The sequence below is a fragment of the Pseudomyrmex gracilis genome, unplaced genomic scaffold (assembly GCF_002006095.1).
Source record: "Pseudomyrmex gracilis isolate BER0280 unplaced genomic scaffold, ASM200609v1 scaffold_94, whole genome shotgun sequence".
NCBI lineage: Eukaryota > Metazoa > Arthropoda > Insecta > Hymenoptera > Formicidae > Pseudomyrmex > Pseudomyrmex gracilis.
The window spans coordinates 278,024-296,829 of NW_018020678.1; the positions used below are offsets into that span (position 1 = coordinate 278,024).

Genomic DNA, 18,806 nt, shown 5'->3' on the forward strand with positions numbered 1-18,806 from the left:
TATATATATTTATTATATTTATTTATTTATATATTAATAACGTTAATGAAATATACAATCGGCAACTGATAGAATTTTTTAAGAGTTTTAATACAAAATATTTTATAGATATAAAAATTATTTACATTTTTGTTTTTATGCTTTTTTAATTGTTTAAAAGTAAGTTTATATTATTATTGTTCTTGATGGATCTGCTTGACAAAAAAAGCGCACGGTCGCCAGGTTGTGTCCCATCACGAGAAAACTGCCGTTAAAAGCGAAGGCAGATTCCGGAGGTGTTGGCCGGTGAGGCTCTTTCGCGCCGTAAACTCTTTTACGATTACAGTTTCATTTTCATAAACGTCAAAGCGGCAACGTTTTTGCGCCAAACTCTTTGCGCCCAAAAGAGCGCACAAGACGCGCTCAATCCCGTCTCTTTCCTCTTTGCGGAGTGACGCCGCGCGTTCGACATCCGCCGCAGACCTGGTGCGCGTCCACGATGTGTTTGCCGTAAGATAATTAGTGTTTTGCGCGGCGCTCTTCGTACGTCGCTGCTCTCGACCTCCCTCTCCTCTGTCCTTCTTCCTACCCTTCTCGCTCTCCTCCGCGCCTGGTTTTGTTTGTGGACCTTGATTTATACCTTTTCTTGAACGCCGTCAGGACAACGGTACCAACGACGGACAGCTCGGCCGTCCGGACGAATTATCGTTTCAATCTCCGCCGCGCTGTCACGCTTCATTGGCTGGGCCTATGATTATACACGTCCAGCTCCGCGCGGGGAAATGCCGGCTCCACGTCCTAGATTTTAAGACCGTTGACGTAAGTTGCTTTTTCGAAATTCCACGATATAGGCACCTCCTCGTAAGCACCGGATGTCACGTTGGGAACAACCTACGCGACCGCGGAATTACGTAGAGAGCATATATTTTATCCCGCGATCGCGTTACAAGTTTAAATCTGTATATTTTCTCTCGCGAGAAAAAAATTGCGCGATAAATTTACATTTAAATCATTTAACACGGGAAAGAATACGGGAAGAGAATAAATAGGAATCAACGGGCCGCGCGCACCGGGACGGAAGGATTGGAAAGGGAGTAAAGACGGGAAAAAAGCAATTACGCGAGAGAGCGTGTCGGGGAAACAGTTGCGGCGTTGCAGACGAGAGTATATCGCTCTTCTTCTCTTTATGACAGTGAAATTATTAATTACTGTTTTGTACGTTGGCCACATCACTTTTGTAACCGTGAAGCGAACGTTGCGCCGACGACTTACTACCTATACCTGACTCCGATCCTCACCTCGGGCAATCCGGCGGCACACACATGCCATTTATTGTAATTATCCGACATATTTGCCGCAAAGATTTCGAGATCGTTTTGCGTGCTTTCACGTAAGCGGACGTTTTAGCGGAATGAATTTCGATTACGCCATAAATGTCACAAATTGATGGACGCACGAGAAACAAATATAAACTGATAAATTGTTATTAATTTGCGCGCGTTTTTCATCGCAATACATTGTACATTCTTGTTTGTTTTTTGTTATTTAAAAATTAAAAATTAAATTTCTGAGATTTAAATCTTTGCTTATACGAGAAATATCGTATCGTTTCTATCGTTCGATTTGCGCGAATTATATATCAATTGTCAAAAATCAAGTTCACGTCACACGCGTACCAAAAAGCCGGACGTGTTGTCCAGAAGACAACGGAAGCGAACGGTGAAGCTGCGTTCGAGCAGATGACAATGTTGAGGTAACAGCGCGTCGTGCAACGGCAGACTCGCGCTTTCGGCAGGCAGGAAGGAATTCCACATTAATTGCCGCTGCAATTCCTCCCGATCCTCGCTGTGCACCAGTTCGTAGACACTCTGATGGACGATGTCAGACTAAAAAAAAACAGAAGAGAGAAACAACATCTTTAATAAGATTCGTTTGTATTCGCAGACGTTTTTTTTTTTTTTTTTTTTTTGAGCTTGTGATTATTTAACGTTCGTTTATTCGCAATTTAGATAGCAATTATAAAAACGAGTCAAATAATAACAGCGCGCTCGCGCTCGTTTTTCTTTTTTTTTTTTTTTTGCTGCTCCGAGAGAAACACAACCTGTAACACACATTCGCGTTTATCCAATCTAAGAATTCGCGCACATGGAGGGTATGTACATATATATGTATAACGTTCTTGCCGTGTGTCACGAACGTGCGCCGAACGTGCACCGGGGTCATTATTTGCGATTAACTCTTCGACTACCGTTTTCCTCGAGCGCTGATCCGCTGCTCGCAATCTCGGTTGCGATATACCGGTGCCACTTGCGAAAATCACACAGCGCGTAACAATATGATTGCCGCAAAACGAAAATAAAATATTTAGAAGAGATGTACTTTGTGTCAATCTCTTTTTAAATGAAACAAACGGAAAGCCGTTCTAAACGCACGATCTATCAGCACAGCAGAGTGGCGCAGTGGAAGCGTGCTGGGCCCATAACCCAGAGGTCCGTGGATCGAAACCACGCTCTGCTAGGTNATANTTTTTTTTACATCCGTTTTTTTATTTTTTTCAAGTGTACATTGCGTCGCGTATTTTATTATCGCATTAAGGGGATCCTAAACTGACGAACTCCGTCGATTTGCCGACTAAGTTTACAGCTTTTGGCGTCAGATTGTAATAATATTCGCTTAATATAAAAAGTTATGCAGTTTGCACGTGAAAAACCAACTGCGTCCCGTTTTCGAAACAACATAGAGAACAATATAGAGCTCTCAGAAATGCGTTTAGAAGCCTGGTATGAATAAATAGCGTGCATGAATATTTTCAGAACACACGGAAAAAAAAGTTAGCTCTCACAGCTAAAAATTAGGTTTGATTCCTAAATTTTGGTAGTATTATGGACAGCTAAGCTCTTAGTGCTACAAGACATACATATTTTGCTATTATGTCGACATATTTAGGAATATCAGCAAACTGTTTCTATGTAATAGGAAATTTTATAGCTACAGCAGCAAATTCAGTTTCAGCAAACCGTAATTAGCTGTGGTAGAAACTATTTCTTTTTTCCGTGCAATATTGGAATACACACACTATTTATTTATCATTTCACGCACACTATTTATTTACACTAACCTTATAAAAACATTTCTGAGAGCTCTATATTTTTCTTTATGTTGTTCCGAAAACGGGACGCAGTTGGTTTTCTATGTACAGTAGGGAGCAAAACAAATTTTTTGCTTTTAAGGGGATCCTAAACTGAATTTGTTTTATCGACTGAATTTACGGCGTATGGCGTCAGATCGTCGTAATAATTTTTTAATATAAAAAGTTGTGCAGTTTGTACAGTAGGGAGCACCATATCGTGCGGCTCCAGGGGAAGTATTTCTCGAAAATTTCTTCTTTAGCTGCTCCTATTACTGCGCGCTCTTCTCCTTCGATCTCGGACCGTTGGCGGAGACCGAAGAAGAACGGGATGCGATAGTGTAAAGCATCCAAAGGAGAAATTTCCGAAAAATATTTCCCCCGGAGCCGCACGATATGGTGCTCCCTACTGTACAAACTGCACAACTTTTTATATTAAAAAATTATTACGACGATCTGACGCCATACGCCGTAAATTCGGTCGATAAAACAAATTCAGTTTAGGATCCCCTTAAAAGCGAAAAATTTGTTTTTACACTTAAAAAAAAAAAAAAATTGTATGTTTGCGTTTAAATATGCATCTGCATCTTGTGCGATGCAACAGCAGAGTGGCGCAGTGGAAGCGTGCTGGGCCCATAACCCAGAGGTCCGTGGATCGAAACCACGCTCTGCTAGGTAATATTTTTTTTTACATCCGTTTTTTTATTTTTTTCAAGTGTACATTGCGTCGCGTATTTTATTATCGCATTAAAGGCGAAAAATTTGTTTTTACACTTAAAAAAAAGAAAAAATTGTATGTTTGCGTTTAAATAAGCATCTGCATCTTGTGCGATGCAACAGCAGAGTGGCGCAGTGGAAGCGTGCTGGGCCCATAACCCAGAGGTCCGTGGATCGAAACCACGCTCTGCTAAGCGGATTAATTTGTTTTTGTTTTTGTTTTCTCGCGCAAGTTGAATTTGTAAATAAAAACTAAATTTATTTGCAATCGCATTACATGGTAAGTCTGTCGCGTCGAGCAATCTTCTGGGGAAATTTTTAATAAAAAAGAACAATATACAAGCGAGATGTGTAGTCAGGATCCTCTTGTCTCGGCGAGTCTCGTCTCGTCTCGCCTCGCCTCGGCGTGGCGATCAATGCCCACGGAATTACATAACAATTTCAAGTGGAAAAACATGAGAGCGGGCGAACACGATCGATGCGGTGTGTGTTGTCGTACGTATCCTCGCGCAACTTCTCCTGCCGCGCGACCGGCAAACAGCCGAGAGAAGAGTACCTCCGCTAAACATGGAAGTCGTGAGATCGCGACGCCGCTGATATTCACCTAAGCACGAACGTAAGACTACGTATGTAAGTACGTACGCGCGCGCGCGTGAGAGAGAGAGAGAGAGAAAGAGAGATACAACGAACAAGCTCGCGGGCTGGAAACGTAGCACGGCAGCTCGGAAGTGTTGCCCTGAAATCGTTTTCTCGTCTCGGCCGAGTGATTTATTATATTATTCGCGAGCTGACAGTCATGACCAAGTAATGGCCGAGCGGACAGAGCAAGTCAATTCGATCTGTTCGAGACGCTGAACCTGGTCTCAACCCGCAAGAAGGTGCACGGGGAGAGAGAGGGGAGAGCGAGCAATGGATGCGTGCGCACGGCACCGATTATCGGATTAAGAGTCACGCGCAAGTTACACCTATCCTAGCTCGACCTAGGCCCGGGATCGCGGGCTTCGTCCTGTTACGCGCGCTGTCCGGTGATGCTAAGTATAAGGTATGCGAGCTGTGTTGCGCGTGCACTTGGCACGATCGTTGTCCCATGATTGTACCTTATTTTTCTCGCGAGCGCATCTTCAACCATTTCTCTTCTCCGTTTGAATCAATTTTCTCGTTAAAAGTCTTTGAAAATGTTCCGTGAAGATACTTGAAATTTCTGAACTTGTAAAGTAATGAAAAAAAGAATATTCTTTATTTTTTCTCCAGCAATTGTTTTTTCTATCATTTTCAATTATTTCGTGAAATTGATACAAACCTGCGCTCAAAACGCCGCGTCAAAAGGCTTGTGCAATTTCCTTCGCGTTGCCAAAGCTAAATTTAAAACCATCGCTACAGGACACGTAGCGTAGAAAATTGCATTTCTCTCGTGCGCGCGCGCGGACTCACTCATCGCGCTCTCTCGTCGGAGACTAGTCCGGATTAATTATGCGCGATAAAGTGCGTCGAACACGTGTAGCTACATGCACCGTACGCGAGCTTGTGTCGCGCGCGCGCTGCGCGACGTCACGACCGATCAGATATTTTCTGAAATAATGCCGCTCCGTTTGCCGTAACGTTTCACGATGCTCTCTCTCTCTTTCTCTCTCTCTTCGCCTCTTCCTGTGACTTTGCTCTCGCGTCATCTACGACGCTCGTTGCGTTTCGTCTTCGTGCGAATCTTTTTAAATCGATAAAAAAAAAAAATTCTAAATTTTTGTGTCGCATTAGCGCGATTCTTTTCGCACGAACTTGCTGAAACGTTTTTAGAAATTGCACACGGCCGACCAATGCTCCGCGCGTACTACTTGGCGCGCGCGACGCGGGATTAAAGTATCGCCGCGATAAAAAAAAAAAAAAAAGGCAAATCGCATAATTCGCTCGAACGAATAAAATGATGACACATTAAATCGTCGTCACCCGATCAATTAAGTTTATTAAATTCATTTACGAGCCGTAATATAATTCCCAACTCGCGACGATGTTCAACGTCGTGTCCCGCGCGCGTATAATTCGTACGCGCACATTTATCTCGGCGCGCGCGCGCGCGCGCGTAGTTTATAATATTGCAAATACGCGGATGCAAAACGTCTGGAAACATTTGACAGGACAAGCGCGCGCAATTTCAGTCGGGCGGAGGCTCCCCGGACGCGCATTTGCGCCGATCGTAAAACTTTGAATCTCAATAAATATGACGAAGCGAACTACCGACGAAACCCGCAGAGATCCTCTCGCTCGAGTGTGTGTGTGTGTGTGTATAGGCAAAGTCCTCGCCGTAGGATCCAACGAGAATTCGAGAGCGCGGGTCGTTTCCCCTTCGTCATCTTCTTCCTTTTCTCCGTCGTCGTCGTCGTCGTCGTCTTCTTCTTCTTCTTCTTCTTCCACTAGCGATCCCGCTGCGATCGCGAGAGAGTCGCTCTAATTTTAATTAAGAGTTACACACGATTTTCCTGATAATTGCCCCGATCCATGCCCTTCTTATCTCTGGTTCCAATTGCTCGCTCGTGTTACCCTTCTTTATTCACGCGCGTTTACGTCTTGTGCGACGCACAACAAAACGAAATTTTCTTGTTCAATGCGCGACGCGATTGTTTATTTTTGCGCGCTGCAAACACGGCCTGTTCGTTTCGCACAAGCTTAGTTTTTTCTTTTTTCTTTTCCTCCTCTTCAAAATATATATCGTCACTCCCTACGTATAATTACATAAGTGTCACATATGGGATTTTCAGTTTATTGCATAGTGACACTCAGAAAGTCATGTTCTTTGTGGTCACCAAGTATTAAAAAAAAATATTCATAAGTAAGGTAAAAATTTAAAACCGAAAGATCCCTTAACTAGGGAAACTATATGAAGCTTCAAACTTTTAAACTGCTCTCCTCTAAAATTTGCGTTTTGGAGTTACGGGATTATACGTAGGGAGTGACGATATTTGTTGTCTCGTTATAAAGAAAAAAAAAATCACAATCGAGAAAAATTACTCAACGCCACTCAATTACAAGAAGAACGTATCAAAGAACGTATGTAATAATAAACAACAATCGTTTTTCAGTCACGCAGCTACAATTTTGCGAAATTTGTATCGAAAATAAATTCTGCGTGTTCACCGCACGCCATTGCATTGCAATTGGGATCTGAGAGAATAAACCGATTTGTTGCTTATTGCCCTATTGTTCATTGATTGCCCATTATTAGTAGTACGATGAGGAGAGGAATAACAGAACACAAGCGCGGCGGAATTTTCTAGGATACACGTCGCTTTGCATAACGTGGTCGAGGTCAGGCGGTGTATTTTTAACCCCCTAACTATGCGGTCGTGCGGTCGGGTTGCGCGCCGGATGTTACGTTTTGATTTCGTTGATACTTCAAAAATTTTACATACATCAAGTCTCTCAAAGTTCACGGCGAAAGTGCACGGGGAAAGTCACAAAACCCACTTAGAGCCGAGTCTTGCGATATCCCTTAAAAAAAAAAAAAACACGACAGTATCGATCGCAGCGAGCAGCCCAAAGTGTAAATTGCCCTTAACGCGAAAGAGAGCGAGTTTTACAATATAAACCGGCTGGCAATTACATCTCACGTCGTAATAGTTTGTCGTCACGTGCCTTGCGCGCGTAATAAGCCTCCGTAATCTCGGCGAGATCAGTCTCGTTATGTTTCTTCGGCGGTCTCTGATCACAAATTATATTTTAATCGCCGGTCGATACCAACATACAAGTCGGGTACACGGTGAGCGCGACTTGACGAGGATATAATTGCACGCGCTCACGTGTATGTGTGTGTGTGTGTGTGCTTCTTACGCAAATTATAATCAGACCGCGTGTCTATGTGTGGTACGTGTCAACCATCTCTGACGAATGTCGGGAGAGGACGTACGGCCCTCCGAGAAACTCAGATTCGTATCGCAAGAATAAGCATTGTAATTCCACCTGGTGCTCTCTCTTTCTTCAACATCGCGTCGTTAATGCTATTACCGTTTTCTGGGAAGCGGGTTTCAGCGTATAGAGCACAAAAGCCCGTTCCCGTTAGTGATACATATTGAACGTTCCCAAATGACATCAACCACCACCACCACCGCTGTGTGTTGTTGTGTCAAGAGATAATCTATACACACATATTATTTATTTAAAAAGATTTGTGTATATTCTCTCTTGGTTATGTGTTTTTCTCTTTTTCTGTCTAACTTCTGTTCCCTGGTCTCAGACGTCTATTTTCTTTCCCATCTTTTTTTCTCCGGGTTCACCGGACCCGAGAGAAAGAGAGAAAGAGAGAGAGAGAGAGATGCCAGTCACCGACGAATGGCGACGCGACGATCCGTCCGTATAACGTTTGTTACCATTGCTCGTTTAAATAATCTCGAAACATGTATCCGCGGGGTTACAGAAAGAATGAGAAGAAGGGAGACAGAAGAAAAGAGAGAGAGGGAGGAGAAAAAGAGCCGAGAGACTCGCTCTCTCGCGCGCGCGCGCGCGCGGCCACGGATGGCTTTACGATCGGACCTCGTCGTTAATTAAGAGCTTGTAATTATTTAGTGGTGGACGCTAGCGCACCCCCGCCGGCACATCGGCGCGGCTTGGCCTCTCTTCTCTCTCTCTCTCTCTCTCTCTTTCTCTTTTTCTACTCCCTTCTCCCGCCTCAACCGGACAGACTTGATTTACATTCCTGTGAAGAATGCGTCGGCCTCGCCTTCCTTCGCTCTATTTTCTTTTTCTACTCGCAACACCCCCGCGCTCGCCCGGACTCGCCCGTAGCGAGTATCCGTTCGGCTCATCCTCTCTCTCTCTCTCTCTCTCTCTCTCTCTCTCTCTCTCTCTCTCTCTCTATCTTTCTCTCGTTTCCTTCTCTTTTCTTCTCGTCTCTTAAATCCTCTCGTCGTCGGGTCTTATTTCGCGAACAAGTGACGTGATTTAAACCAGATCAACGAACTCTCCAAACGCTACCGCGAATGGTATCTCATGTCCGTTAAAAACTGAACGACAGAAGTGACCTTTAGCTCTAAGATTCTCTTTTCTCTCTCAAGGATTTCACGCGCAAGAATATTTGCTAAATGTTTTTGCGCTTGCAATAAATCATTTACACGTTTAACGCGCGAAACAAGAAGAAAAAGAGAGAGAGAGAGAGAGAAAAAGAAAATTAATTAACCGCTGACGAGAAACTGCTGCTCGACAAAAATCGCGGAACACGGCGGGATTTTGACTTCGAGTGCACAGGAAGAGAGAGAAAGAGAGGAAAGGACGCGGGACGTCACACCGAGACCTCGAGTTATCGATCGTACGCGCCGTATCCTTGCGCCGTGACAAACGAGCGGCGGTCGCGTCACGAGGAGGGCCGCGCCGGGCTCGCCCGTCGAACTTGAAAATCGTTCTCGCGATATTTCAGTGTCAGCGGAGGCAGGTACCGAGGGCACGGGTACCCCCGGTGGTACGTCCGGGCACCGTAGAGACGACGACGACGACGACGACGACGACGACGAATAAATCCGACCGGACACCGGGCGGGGACTCCGACGGAAACACGATCGGGGCCGCGATCAAAGAAGGGCCCGCTACAAATTGAAACAAATCAGCCGGGTAATAATAATTAATCCGCGCTCGCGCATTAATAATCACGCCCCGAGGTTTTACCTCGGCCTGACCGTCGGCTTTTCTTTGGCCAGCTGTATCGCGCGCGCGCGCGTACACACACACACACACTCGGCGTTAAAAGTCCGCATCAAAACTGCAATTTGTGAAAAGGGTTCAGGGTTTTATATCTCGCGAGGCACACAACTGTGCGCCATGTTTTTTGTCAATCTATATTTTGCGCAAAAGAGAGTGAGCGTTTTTCTTATTGCGATATTATGTTAATTAACAAACGTCTTAAACTTGAAGCTTACATAAAGTGAATCGTAAATAATGCTTAACAAGAATACGACATACACAACGAGCAAGTCAGGGATTAGCTATCACTCACGCGATGAAGAAGTTTTAACGTTACACGAAAAAACTTGGTGACTTCTAATTGAAGTGAAGTCACTAATAGAAAATAACTGTCTTGTTGATAGAAATTTTTCGTTAATTTTTGCAAGTAAAAAACTATTGTGCGGAAAACGCGTTAATGTAAGTAAAATAAACAAACCGATAATAAAGCATCCCGGGTACTCTGAGACTTCTCGTTTAGCGCCTGCTGGCTCGAGACGTGGCGCGCGTAAAACGCATTGCGCGCTCTCACACACACATACACACACACGCATACATTCGTGTATTCACACAAACAAATGTGCGCAGGGAATATCGCGCGGCCTCGAAGTTGAGCTCTCAATTACAACGGAGAATTATGAAGCTGCGCAGCGGCGACCACAGCGCGGGCCCCCGCGAGTCTTTGTAATCCCTCCGCTCGAAGCCTCGCGCGGGCCGAGAAAAGGGGATGGAAAGGGAGCGAGAGTGCAGCTCCGGGGCAGCCCGATTGTGTCTTCATTAGCGACTATTAATTGTCAAAATGTGCCACATAATTCAGTTCGCGCGAGGCTCCGCCGTATATATTTAAGTTTAACGCGCTCAATTGATTCCACATGAGGAGGAGAAGGAGGGAAGAGGGAAGAGAGAGAAAGAGAGAGAAAGAGAGAGAGAGAGAAGAAAGTGCTTCGGGGAGAGATCCCTTAACCCATCGGTGAATCATTCCGCGCTATCTCTACGGGAAGCGTTTGCCGATCGGCGCCGAGACGCCGCCAATGTTCGCGAGAGCGAACGCGCACGGCTCGTCGGACGCGGGTAATTGCTAATGGGTAATTAATTCCGGGATAAAGACGGGGCGACTCGGCTCGTGACCCTTTGACGCAGGTACGCCACGATTCTCACGGAAGAGACACAGGCGGGAAGGTGAAGCTTTGCGAAATGAAGGCCAAACACGTCGAATTATAAATATTTCGTAATTGTCGTTTTTTTTTCTGCTGGACAAAATTTTAAAATTGAATTATTTTTGAAAATAATTTTATCTCTCTTTTTTCTTTGAGTATTTTTCGCGCGATCGATAATTTATCGTCGCCGTCTTACCCCCGCCAAAATATTACGCACGATAATGTAAATGCCGTCAAGATTTATTCGCGTTCACGGACAAGCGAGATTTACGAGAAAATGGCCGTTCGACTCGCGGAACACGCGTCACAACATCGAGTAGGTAACGTATTGCCGTCGACGACGTCGCGTTCCATGTGCAATTTTTTGCCGGCGCCGCTCGTTGCCGCCTTTCCGCGTGTGTGTACGTGCGAGCGCATGCCGTCTCCTTCATCCTCATATCATCACGGAAGCGTCCCTCTGTGATCCAACGGCAGATACGCACAAAAGTACGGAGCATGTTCCCTTTCGGAGTCACGAAGTCGCGATCTTTTAATACCTCGAACGCTAACAAGAATTTGCCCCGACGTGTACGACGCACGATTTCCCTACGAGTTCTTTTATTTAATTATCGTCTACGAACGCGATTTGCAAACCGCATATTTTCCCGCCTCACACCCCCCTTCGACGAGATGCATGAAAGTTGTCATATTTTTTGTGATCTAATTTTTCCACTTTTCATCTAATTATCCCGAGTCGAAATTTAGCGCGTCTACATTGAACCTCAATTTTTGTTTTTTTTATGTAAGAGTAAGAGAGGAAGTAGATCCTACTTTGACGCTGCTGTACGTCCAAAATTTCCTTTTTTCCTGCTAAAGTTTTAAAGTAGGGTTCAATTCTCAGATCAAACTGCGCATTGCAGGCTCTGATAGGCTCAAAGTAGGAGTAAGAAAATAAGTAGATGCTACATGAACGCTGCTATACGTCTGAAATTTTCTTTTTTCAAAAATTGAGGTTCAATCGGGTTATCCTGAGTCGAAATTTAGCGTCTACATTGAACCTCAATTTTTGAAAAAAGGAAATTTCGGACATAGCAGCGTCAAAGTAGCATCTACTTTTTTTCTTACTCCTACTTTGAGCCTATCAGAGCCTATTTTTAGCCTATCAGAGCCTGCAATGCGCAGTCTGATCTGAGAATTGAACCCTACTTTAAAACTTTAGCAGGAAAAAAAGAAATTTCGGACGTATAGCAGCGTCAAAGTAGGATCTACTTTCTCTCTTACTCCTACATAAAAAAAGAAGAATTGAGGTTTAACGTAGACGCTAAATTTCGACTCGGGATAATGCAACATTTTTATTTTCGTAACATATATTGCATTTGTGTGCAAATGTATTTTTAAGTTTTCTCAATTAAACCCTGCGTTCGCGCTTCGATCCGTTCAGAACTCTGAACGCCTTACGATTACGCGTCGTAACTTTGCGCGATAATTCGCGCGAATATAATCATCACGAAACATTTCATCACCGTAGCGTGACACGTGACGTGCGTTTGAACTCTTTTCGAGTCCTAAATCACGCGGGAGCGACGTTTCACACGCGTCTAAACGACAATTAATACGCGCGATCGCCGCCGCGAGATAAAACGTAAACGAGGTAATGGCGAAATATAATTCATTGTCGTCCCTTGGCGACTTTCGTTTAAGGCATTATCACTCACGGGGAAAAAGAAACTTCTCGCGAGAGAGATTTAGTGGTCGCGAGATTTAGATCCGTACTGTTATTACATCACATAAATTACCTTTTTCCGCGCTCTAACGCGCGTATAACGGCATTACCCTCGATTTCGCGAGATATCCGCAAATTTTATTTATTTTAATATTTAAAAAAAAAAAAAAAAAACCGCGATATTTTTAATTGCGCGATATGGGTCGCGAAATGAATTTTAAAAAAATAATAAAATAACACGCGCACACAAACACACACTACGTACACGTCAAAGCGTTCTGCAAAAATAAAAGTTTTATTCTTCCACCGATTCCAAGGCCTCTCTCTTCCCTCTTTCTCTCTCCTTCCATTTTCTTCTCCTTCTCGTTTTGCCCTCGCGGGCGATAAGCACCCTTTGACCTTTCAGTTTAAGTTATTACTTTTATCCGACGCGGGTCATATGGGGCATAAAGGCTCGTTGAGGCATCGAATCGAGCTCTATCAGTCCAATTAAGAAGCACGCCGCGAACAACCAACATATGCCTCGATCGTACTCCCCCGTGCAACGGCGAGAACAACCCTTACATCACCCGCGTTGTCTTGCGCGCGTTTTTTTTTTTTTTAAATAGTATGTATTTTAAATAGTTGTATCTCTCTCTCTCTCTCTCTCTCTTTCTCTCTCTCTCTCTCTCTCTCTCTCTCTCTATCACTCTCTCTCTCCGCGAAGGTGTGAGAAAAGACGGTAGAGACGCGCTATTAATCACGCGCGAAGAAATTCTGTAACGTCACTCTCCTTGTCGTTTTAAGTAATTTCCTCCATAAAAGATGGAAAGCCAAGATCCTTTTGTGGACATAATGATCGTGCAAAAGTCAACTAATGGGGGATATAATGCTGGAAATCGCGAGCCGAGAGGAGGAATGTATCAAATTCGAAGATGAGAAAGAAAGAAAAAAAAAATCGCGCGAGACGTCCCGTTTTCCTCGAACGGCCCGGCTTCGTGCGAAGTCATCGTTCTTGTTTTTCTCAATACTTTGCGCGCGCGCATACACACACACACACACATGTATATAATATATATGTGTGTGTACGGTACTGTTGCGTGCATTGTTACGTCTCAATGGATACTCGCACGAAGTTGGCGTAATAATTCGAGCTTGTTAAAGAATACGGATGAAGGGTCTTTCAATATAAATTCTTGACACGTATATGTGCCTTGTGAGAGAAAGAGAGAGAGAGATCCGTTTACAAAGAGAACGCTGAGAGAGATGCTATTGTCATTATCGGAAAATCTGTCACGAGAAAATGAGTGACGAAATGCGAGGCACGTGAGTGCGCGCGACAAATCAATACCATACGCGGACGACCGGGTGTCATTGTGACAGAGAAAGAAGATAAATGTAAGATGTGTGCATCTTTTCTTGCTTAACCCATTTGCATCATAAGCGCATATATGTGCGCATTTTGCCCGGCCACTATCACCAGAGCGCATATATGCGCGCATTTTACTTAGGCATTTATCACCAAAGCGCATATTGCCTTGATCACTTCAAATATTATCACGTTGTGCAAAATAATTAGATTTCATTCCGTTTATTTTTGTGAATCTATGATGAAGTAAAAATTCTTTATTTATGCAATATTGATTTTATTTTTCATATTTTGTAACATTTTCATTAAAATTTAAATACAGTAAAAAAAAATTTTGGTGATAGGAACGAATTTTTGACTTTTCTTTGTGATGCAAATGGGTTAAAATAACAACTTCGAGAGTAATAGTTAAATTAAACACAAATACAAGCATCGAGCAAAATATATTACAAATCAAAGGAAGAAAAACGAAATTCGATTCGAAAGAAAACGTTGATGAAAAAAAAAATATCGAGTCGAATCGAGATTTGCATGAAATTCTGAAGAAAACACTTCTCTTGAATTCTCTTGTGTGTAGAAAAATCACTTTGCATAGCGCGCTTCTTTCCCACAATCACATTCCCGCGCGAACGTCAGCAAGAAGCCGATCCAACTTCCGTCATTCTCAGCGAAATCGGGGGGGAGGAGGGGGAGGGCGGATGATTTCCGTCGGTGATTTAGAAACGCGCGCTCATACAAAACACACACAGGCGAGCGCGTGTCGCGAGGGATATTTTAGGAGGGAAAATGTAGAACACGCTCGTGTATAACAAACCGCTTCTTCAATTTTTTTTTTTTTTTTTTTTTTTTTGTTGTCTCGGATATGCGGTCATCGAGTCAGAAAATCATCGTCCGCTATTTTCTGCAATTCATACTCGGCGCGCTCGCGTGCGCCCCGTATAGAGAGTCATCGGCTCGGGAAATCATCATCCGTCATTTTTTACAATGTATGCACATTGCGCTCGCGTGCGTGCGTTAGTACTGTGTATCAAAGGGAGCTCTCGAGTGACGGTATTATGCCGGGTAGTCGAGCACCTATCCCTCCCTCGCATGTATATATATATAGACAGACGGAATGATTCTTTAATGCGTTCTCCCGCGTGGTCGACAAAACGCGATCAAAGATTGCCGGTTTTCCCTCTCTCTCTCTCTCTCTCTCTCTCTCTCTCTATTTCTCTAAAAATAGAAAAATACAATAAACGCCAACTTTTTTACTGCAGCGAAAAGAAAGAGACCGTGTATTTGAAAAGTATAATATAAAAAAAAGAGATTTGATTCTGTTCAATAGGAGAAACCGAGGATTTCGTGAGCGCGAGAGATTCGGCACCTCATCTCGTCGCGCGCAAATCGCCCGAGAATTGAATCGAGACGGTCCGAAATGGGCCGTTATCGAACGTTAAAGAACCGAACGCTCTCGGGGAGAACAGCGCGAAATCGGTTTCCACGTTGTGTACACAATGCTCTCGCGTGGAACCAATAGCCCCGCGCCGAGACTGTGGTTAGACACAGCCCGCTTTGTCATTAAAGGGAAACGCCGAGTGTTCGAGTGGAGTCCATCCGAGTATCGAAATGAATATGCGGTGAACGCGCGCCCGGCCCCCGGTAGCAATCGAATGTGCAACAGTGTGGATCGCAGCCTCGCAATTAGATTCGCGGTCTGCACGGCGAATCGGGATCGGTATTCCGCCCGGTTCCCACACCGCGCGAGAGAACCTCGAGCCTGGAACCGCTCTTTCCCGATCCCGGACCCGGTCGTGGATTTAAATCGCCGAGCTTAATGAGCCTGTACCTCTAGGCGCGATTATCCGCGTGTCATAATTAATTAAAGGATCGTGTCCAAGAGTCCACTAGGCTCTCTCTCTCTCTCTCTCTCTTTCTGTCTCTCTCTCATGCTGCTCTTTCGCGTTTGTTGTTTCGATATAAATTTCAGAATATCTTCTCGGGCACTCTCGTGCGCGCGCTAATCCGCGCGGTACACGCGATTAGAATATCGCTCGCGATAAATTGCAATATCTGCAAACGATATGCAAACAAAATTAACGCTTCGAATCGTAAAATTAATCGGATTGCGAATATTAAATAAAATCATATTATTACACAACACGATTTACGCTACAATTATTGTTACATTACATCGTAGCCTCTTGCACACTCGCTTGAATTTTTTTCAATGCCAATTTTAATCTCTTTTTTTTTCTCCTGACAGCTTACTTAAGCAAACATAGTTTCGCGAAGTGAAACTATGCGCACGCGCGCGCGTGTGTAATATTCATAAATTATATTTATAATAAAGACTGTTTTTTTTCCACGAAACTAGAGAGGTCTTGAGAGTTTTTTTTTTCCTCTTTATCGCAAAAACAGATTTGCTGAACCGAGCAAGGGCAAAGCGTGCCGCACGACTATGTCGATGACCCAGTGTTGGTACTGAAAAATGTATGTCGGCCGTCAGTCCCGTTAGAAGGGTACATTGTCTCGCAAAAGGGATGACGGCCTGGGCAAACGTGACACGTACGCCTGAACTTGACGGCGCTGGCGTGACTGGCGCGTATTGGGTGTGGACACACGGTGACTGAAGATAAACTAACAACGTGGGTAAACCATGCTTGGAATTACCTTGTAATAAGGGGGATACGGGGGAAGAACGGAAAGAGCGAGCTCGCAAGCATTCTCAGTCTTCTATAAATACGTACGTCGGCCACGCTCGTGACAAACGCGCGCGTATTATAAAATCAGTTTTCCCGTACGAACGCCACATTGAGCTCGAAGATTTTTCTATGTGTGAACGAGAGACTCGTGTAAATTATTTATTTATTTATTTTACACAGTTACGATTAACGTGCGTAATAAAATACATGCGCGCGTATGTACCTGATGGAAGCCTAGATAACTCTCTATGCTGTGGGTGGCGAAAAACACTTCCCCGTCGCAAGTCAATATTAGCAGGAACCCGTTTAACGCCTGAAACAGAACATCAATTTATTAAATTAACAATTAAAACAATTTTTTGTGTTGCGTTTAAAGAGAGAGTCTTTTTCAAGTACTAATTGATTCGAGAATCGATTTTAATTCGGACAAATGTCGTCGGTTGAATAAAAAAAAAAACACACACACACACACATACACACGGCAAAACTGTGTGTTCGGCATAGATCATAATCGAAAGGACTGCTCGGTTTCCGCAGCAAGTTCAAGAGGGCTAATTCGTGGCGTGGATAAGTTGAGAGCACTTGCGAAAATACAGGCTTGAACTTAGACGTGCACGAACGTGAGTGCGTCCCGCGAGAACAGAGCGGCACGAGAGAGAGAACGAAGGAAAGGGCACGTTTGCCCTTTTTGAAACCGAAGACCTGTGAAGCGTTTCGCGGCCGCGGAATCGCGTCCGAAAATGTTCTCCAAGGCAAAGTTTTCTCTTTCTCCGTCCGCGAACTCGATAACCGGCAAATTGCCAACTTGCTCAAAATATCCAAATCACGTCTAAACGAAAGCTTTTTTTAACATCGCGAATTGTATATATCGCGATTGCATACATTATTCGCGTGTGTTTCTGATGAATTTATAATTTACCCTCACACAAAAGAGCGTGCAACAAAAAAAAAAAAAATAACAGCAGCGATAATAAAAAAAAAAAAAAAAAAATGGTACCAAAAAGGAGAAGCGAATTTTGGAGCGAATAAATTTTTGAGAACAAAGGCTACGTGCGCGCCGATAAGAATAATTCAAGGACGTAATCCGACGTGGCACACACGATTAAGCTTTCCGAAATACAGGGGCAATTTCGAGCCGCCACGCGAGAATAGTGCGGCGGCACGAAAACGGAAGGGTGCGTTGCCTTTCGGAAAGCGGTCGAGAGAGCCGGGCGAGGCGCTTGTTTCTGCCGGGAACGCAGCGTTGAAAACACCCCGGGAAAGTTTTCCCATTTATCGGCGGTCCCGATACCGGCAAATACCAAACGAGCTCTCCTTCCGTCTCTCTCTTTCTCTCTCTCTCTCTCTCTCTCTCTCTCTCTCTCTCTCTCTCTCTCTCTCTCTCTCTCTCTCTCTCTCTCTCTCTCAACAGCGAAATGCAGCGCATCATCAAAGCCGAAAATATCCGTCCCAGTTTTAACAGTCTTCGGGCCGCGCGCGCGCTACATCGGTCGGAAGAGGGGGTGGAAACCATTTAAAGCCTCGTCCGTTCGGCCGTTCTGCGAAACTAAATGTGTATTGTTTTGTTTTATTTCGGAGTGGCGGTGCCAGGCACGCTACTACACGCCCGAGAATTTATTGTTCTGAAATATGGTGAGCTCGCGCTCTGAAACTAACGTACAAGAAATATAAAGAACTAATATCCCCGATTCTCGTGAAAAGTAATTTTTTTGCGGCTTTTTGCGCCTCAGTCGCAACTTGGAATACAATTAAACGAGGAAATAACGTTGAAAGATCAACAAAAGAAAGAATTTGCTACAAATCATCGTCGGATGCGCGAGGTTTTCTCGCTTTTTTTCTCTTATTTTTGCGCTATCGAGGATAATTTCTCGGACGCATCATCGAACGCTTCTGCGCTATGCGCGGTCGTAAAGTTGCGATAATTGCGGATATCTCGCGGCTTCCTAATCCCGGCTTCCGACGCTCGCAACGAACGATCGCAGACTTTGTAATATCCTATTATTCTCGGGAGGGTGAGGGTTGTATTTCTTAGAAACGGCACGTTCTCGATAATTATCACGCTGATTACACAGTTAGCGCGTGCGTGCGTGTGTGTGTGTGTGTGTGGAAATTGTTATCTAATCTAAATTGCGATATATGTCTAAAACCTGAAATTTAATCTGAACGAGAGTGCATCGATTTTTAGTTTTATTACTTTATTGTTACTTTTTGCGCGCACTTACACGCACACAAATCAGCTAGTTAAAAAAAAAAAAAAAAAACTTTATCTTTACAAACGTTCGAAAAATTATATCCGTAATTTAATTGCAAAGAAGAATTTTATACACACAGCTTTGCAAATTGTTTGCGACTCGTTCGCGCGTCTTCGCACCTTCGTTATGACGAGAAATAGGTA

The 18,806-nt window shown here is 44.0% G+C and overlaps 1 protein-coding gene and 3 non-coding genes across 4 annotated transcripts in view; 3 read left to right on the forward strand and 1 right to left on the reverse strand.

Annotated features, from left to right (window-relative positions):
- Positions 1 to 18,806, reverse strand: part of LOC109855647 (hypoxia-inducible factor 1-alpha-like) — a 139,218-nt gene that overhangs the window by 7,645 nt on the left and 112,767 nt on the right. Inside the window, exons 4-5 of the mRNA XM_020430113.1 lie at positions 16,635 to 16,724; positions 1,656 to 1,865 (exon numbers count right to left, since the gene is read on the reverse strand). Coding sequence (XP_020285702.1) covers positions 1,656 to 1,865; positions 16,635 to 16,724 — 300 coding nt within the window. The remainder of the gene's footprint in view (positions 1 to 1,655; positions 1,866 to 16,634; positions 16,725 to 18,806) is intronic.
- Trnam-cau lies at positions 2,425 to 2,496 on the forward strand. Its single transcript has one exon. It is a non-coding gene; the product is annotated as a tRNA-Met (tRNA).
- On the forward strand, positions 3,709 to 3,780 carry Trnam-cau. Its single transcript has one exon. It is a non-coding gene; the product is annotated as a tRNA-Met (tRNA).
- Trnam-cau lies at positions 3,945 to 4,016 on the forward strand. The gene has a single exon. It is a non-coding gene; the product is annotated as a tRNA-Met (tRNA).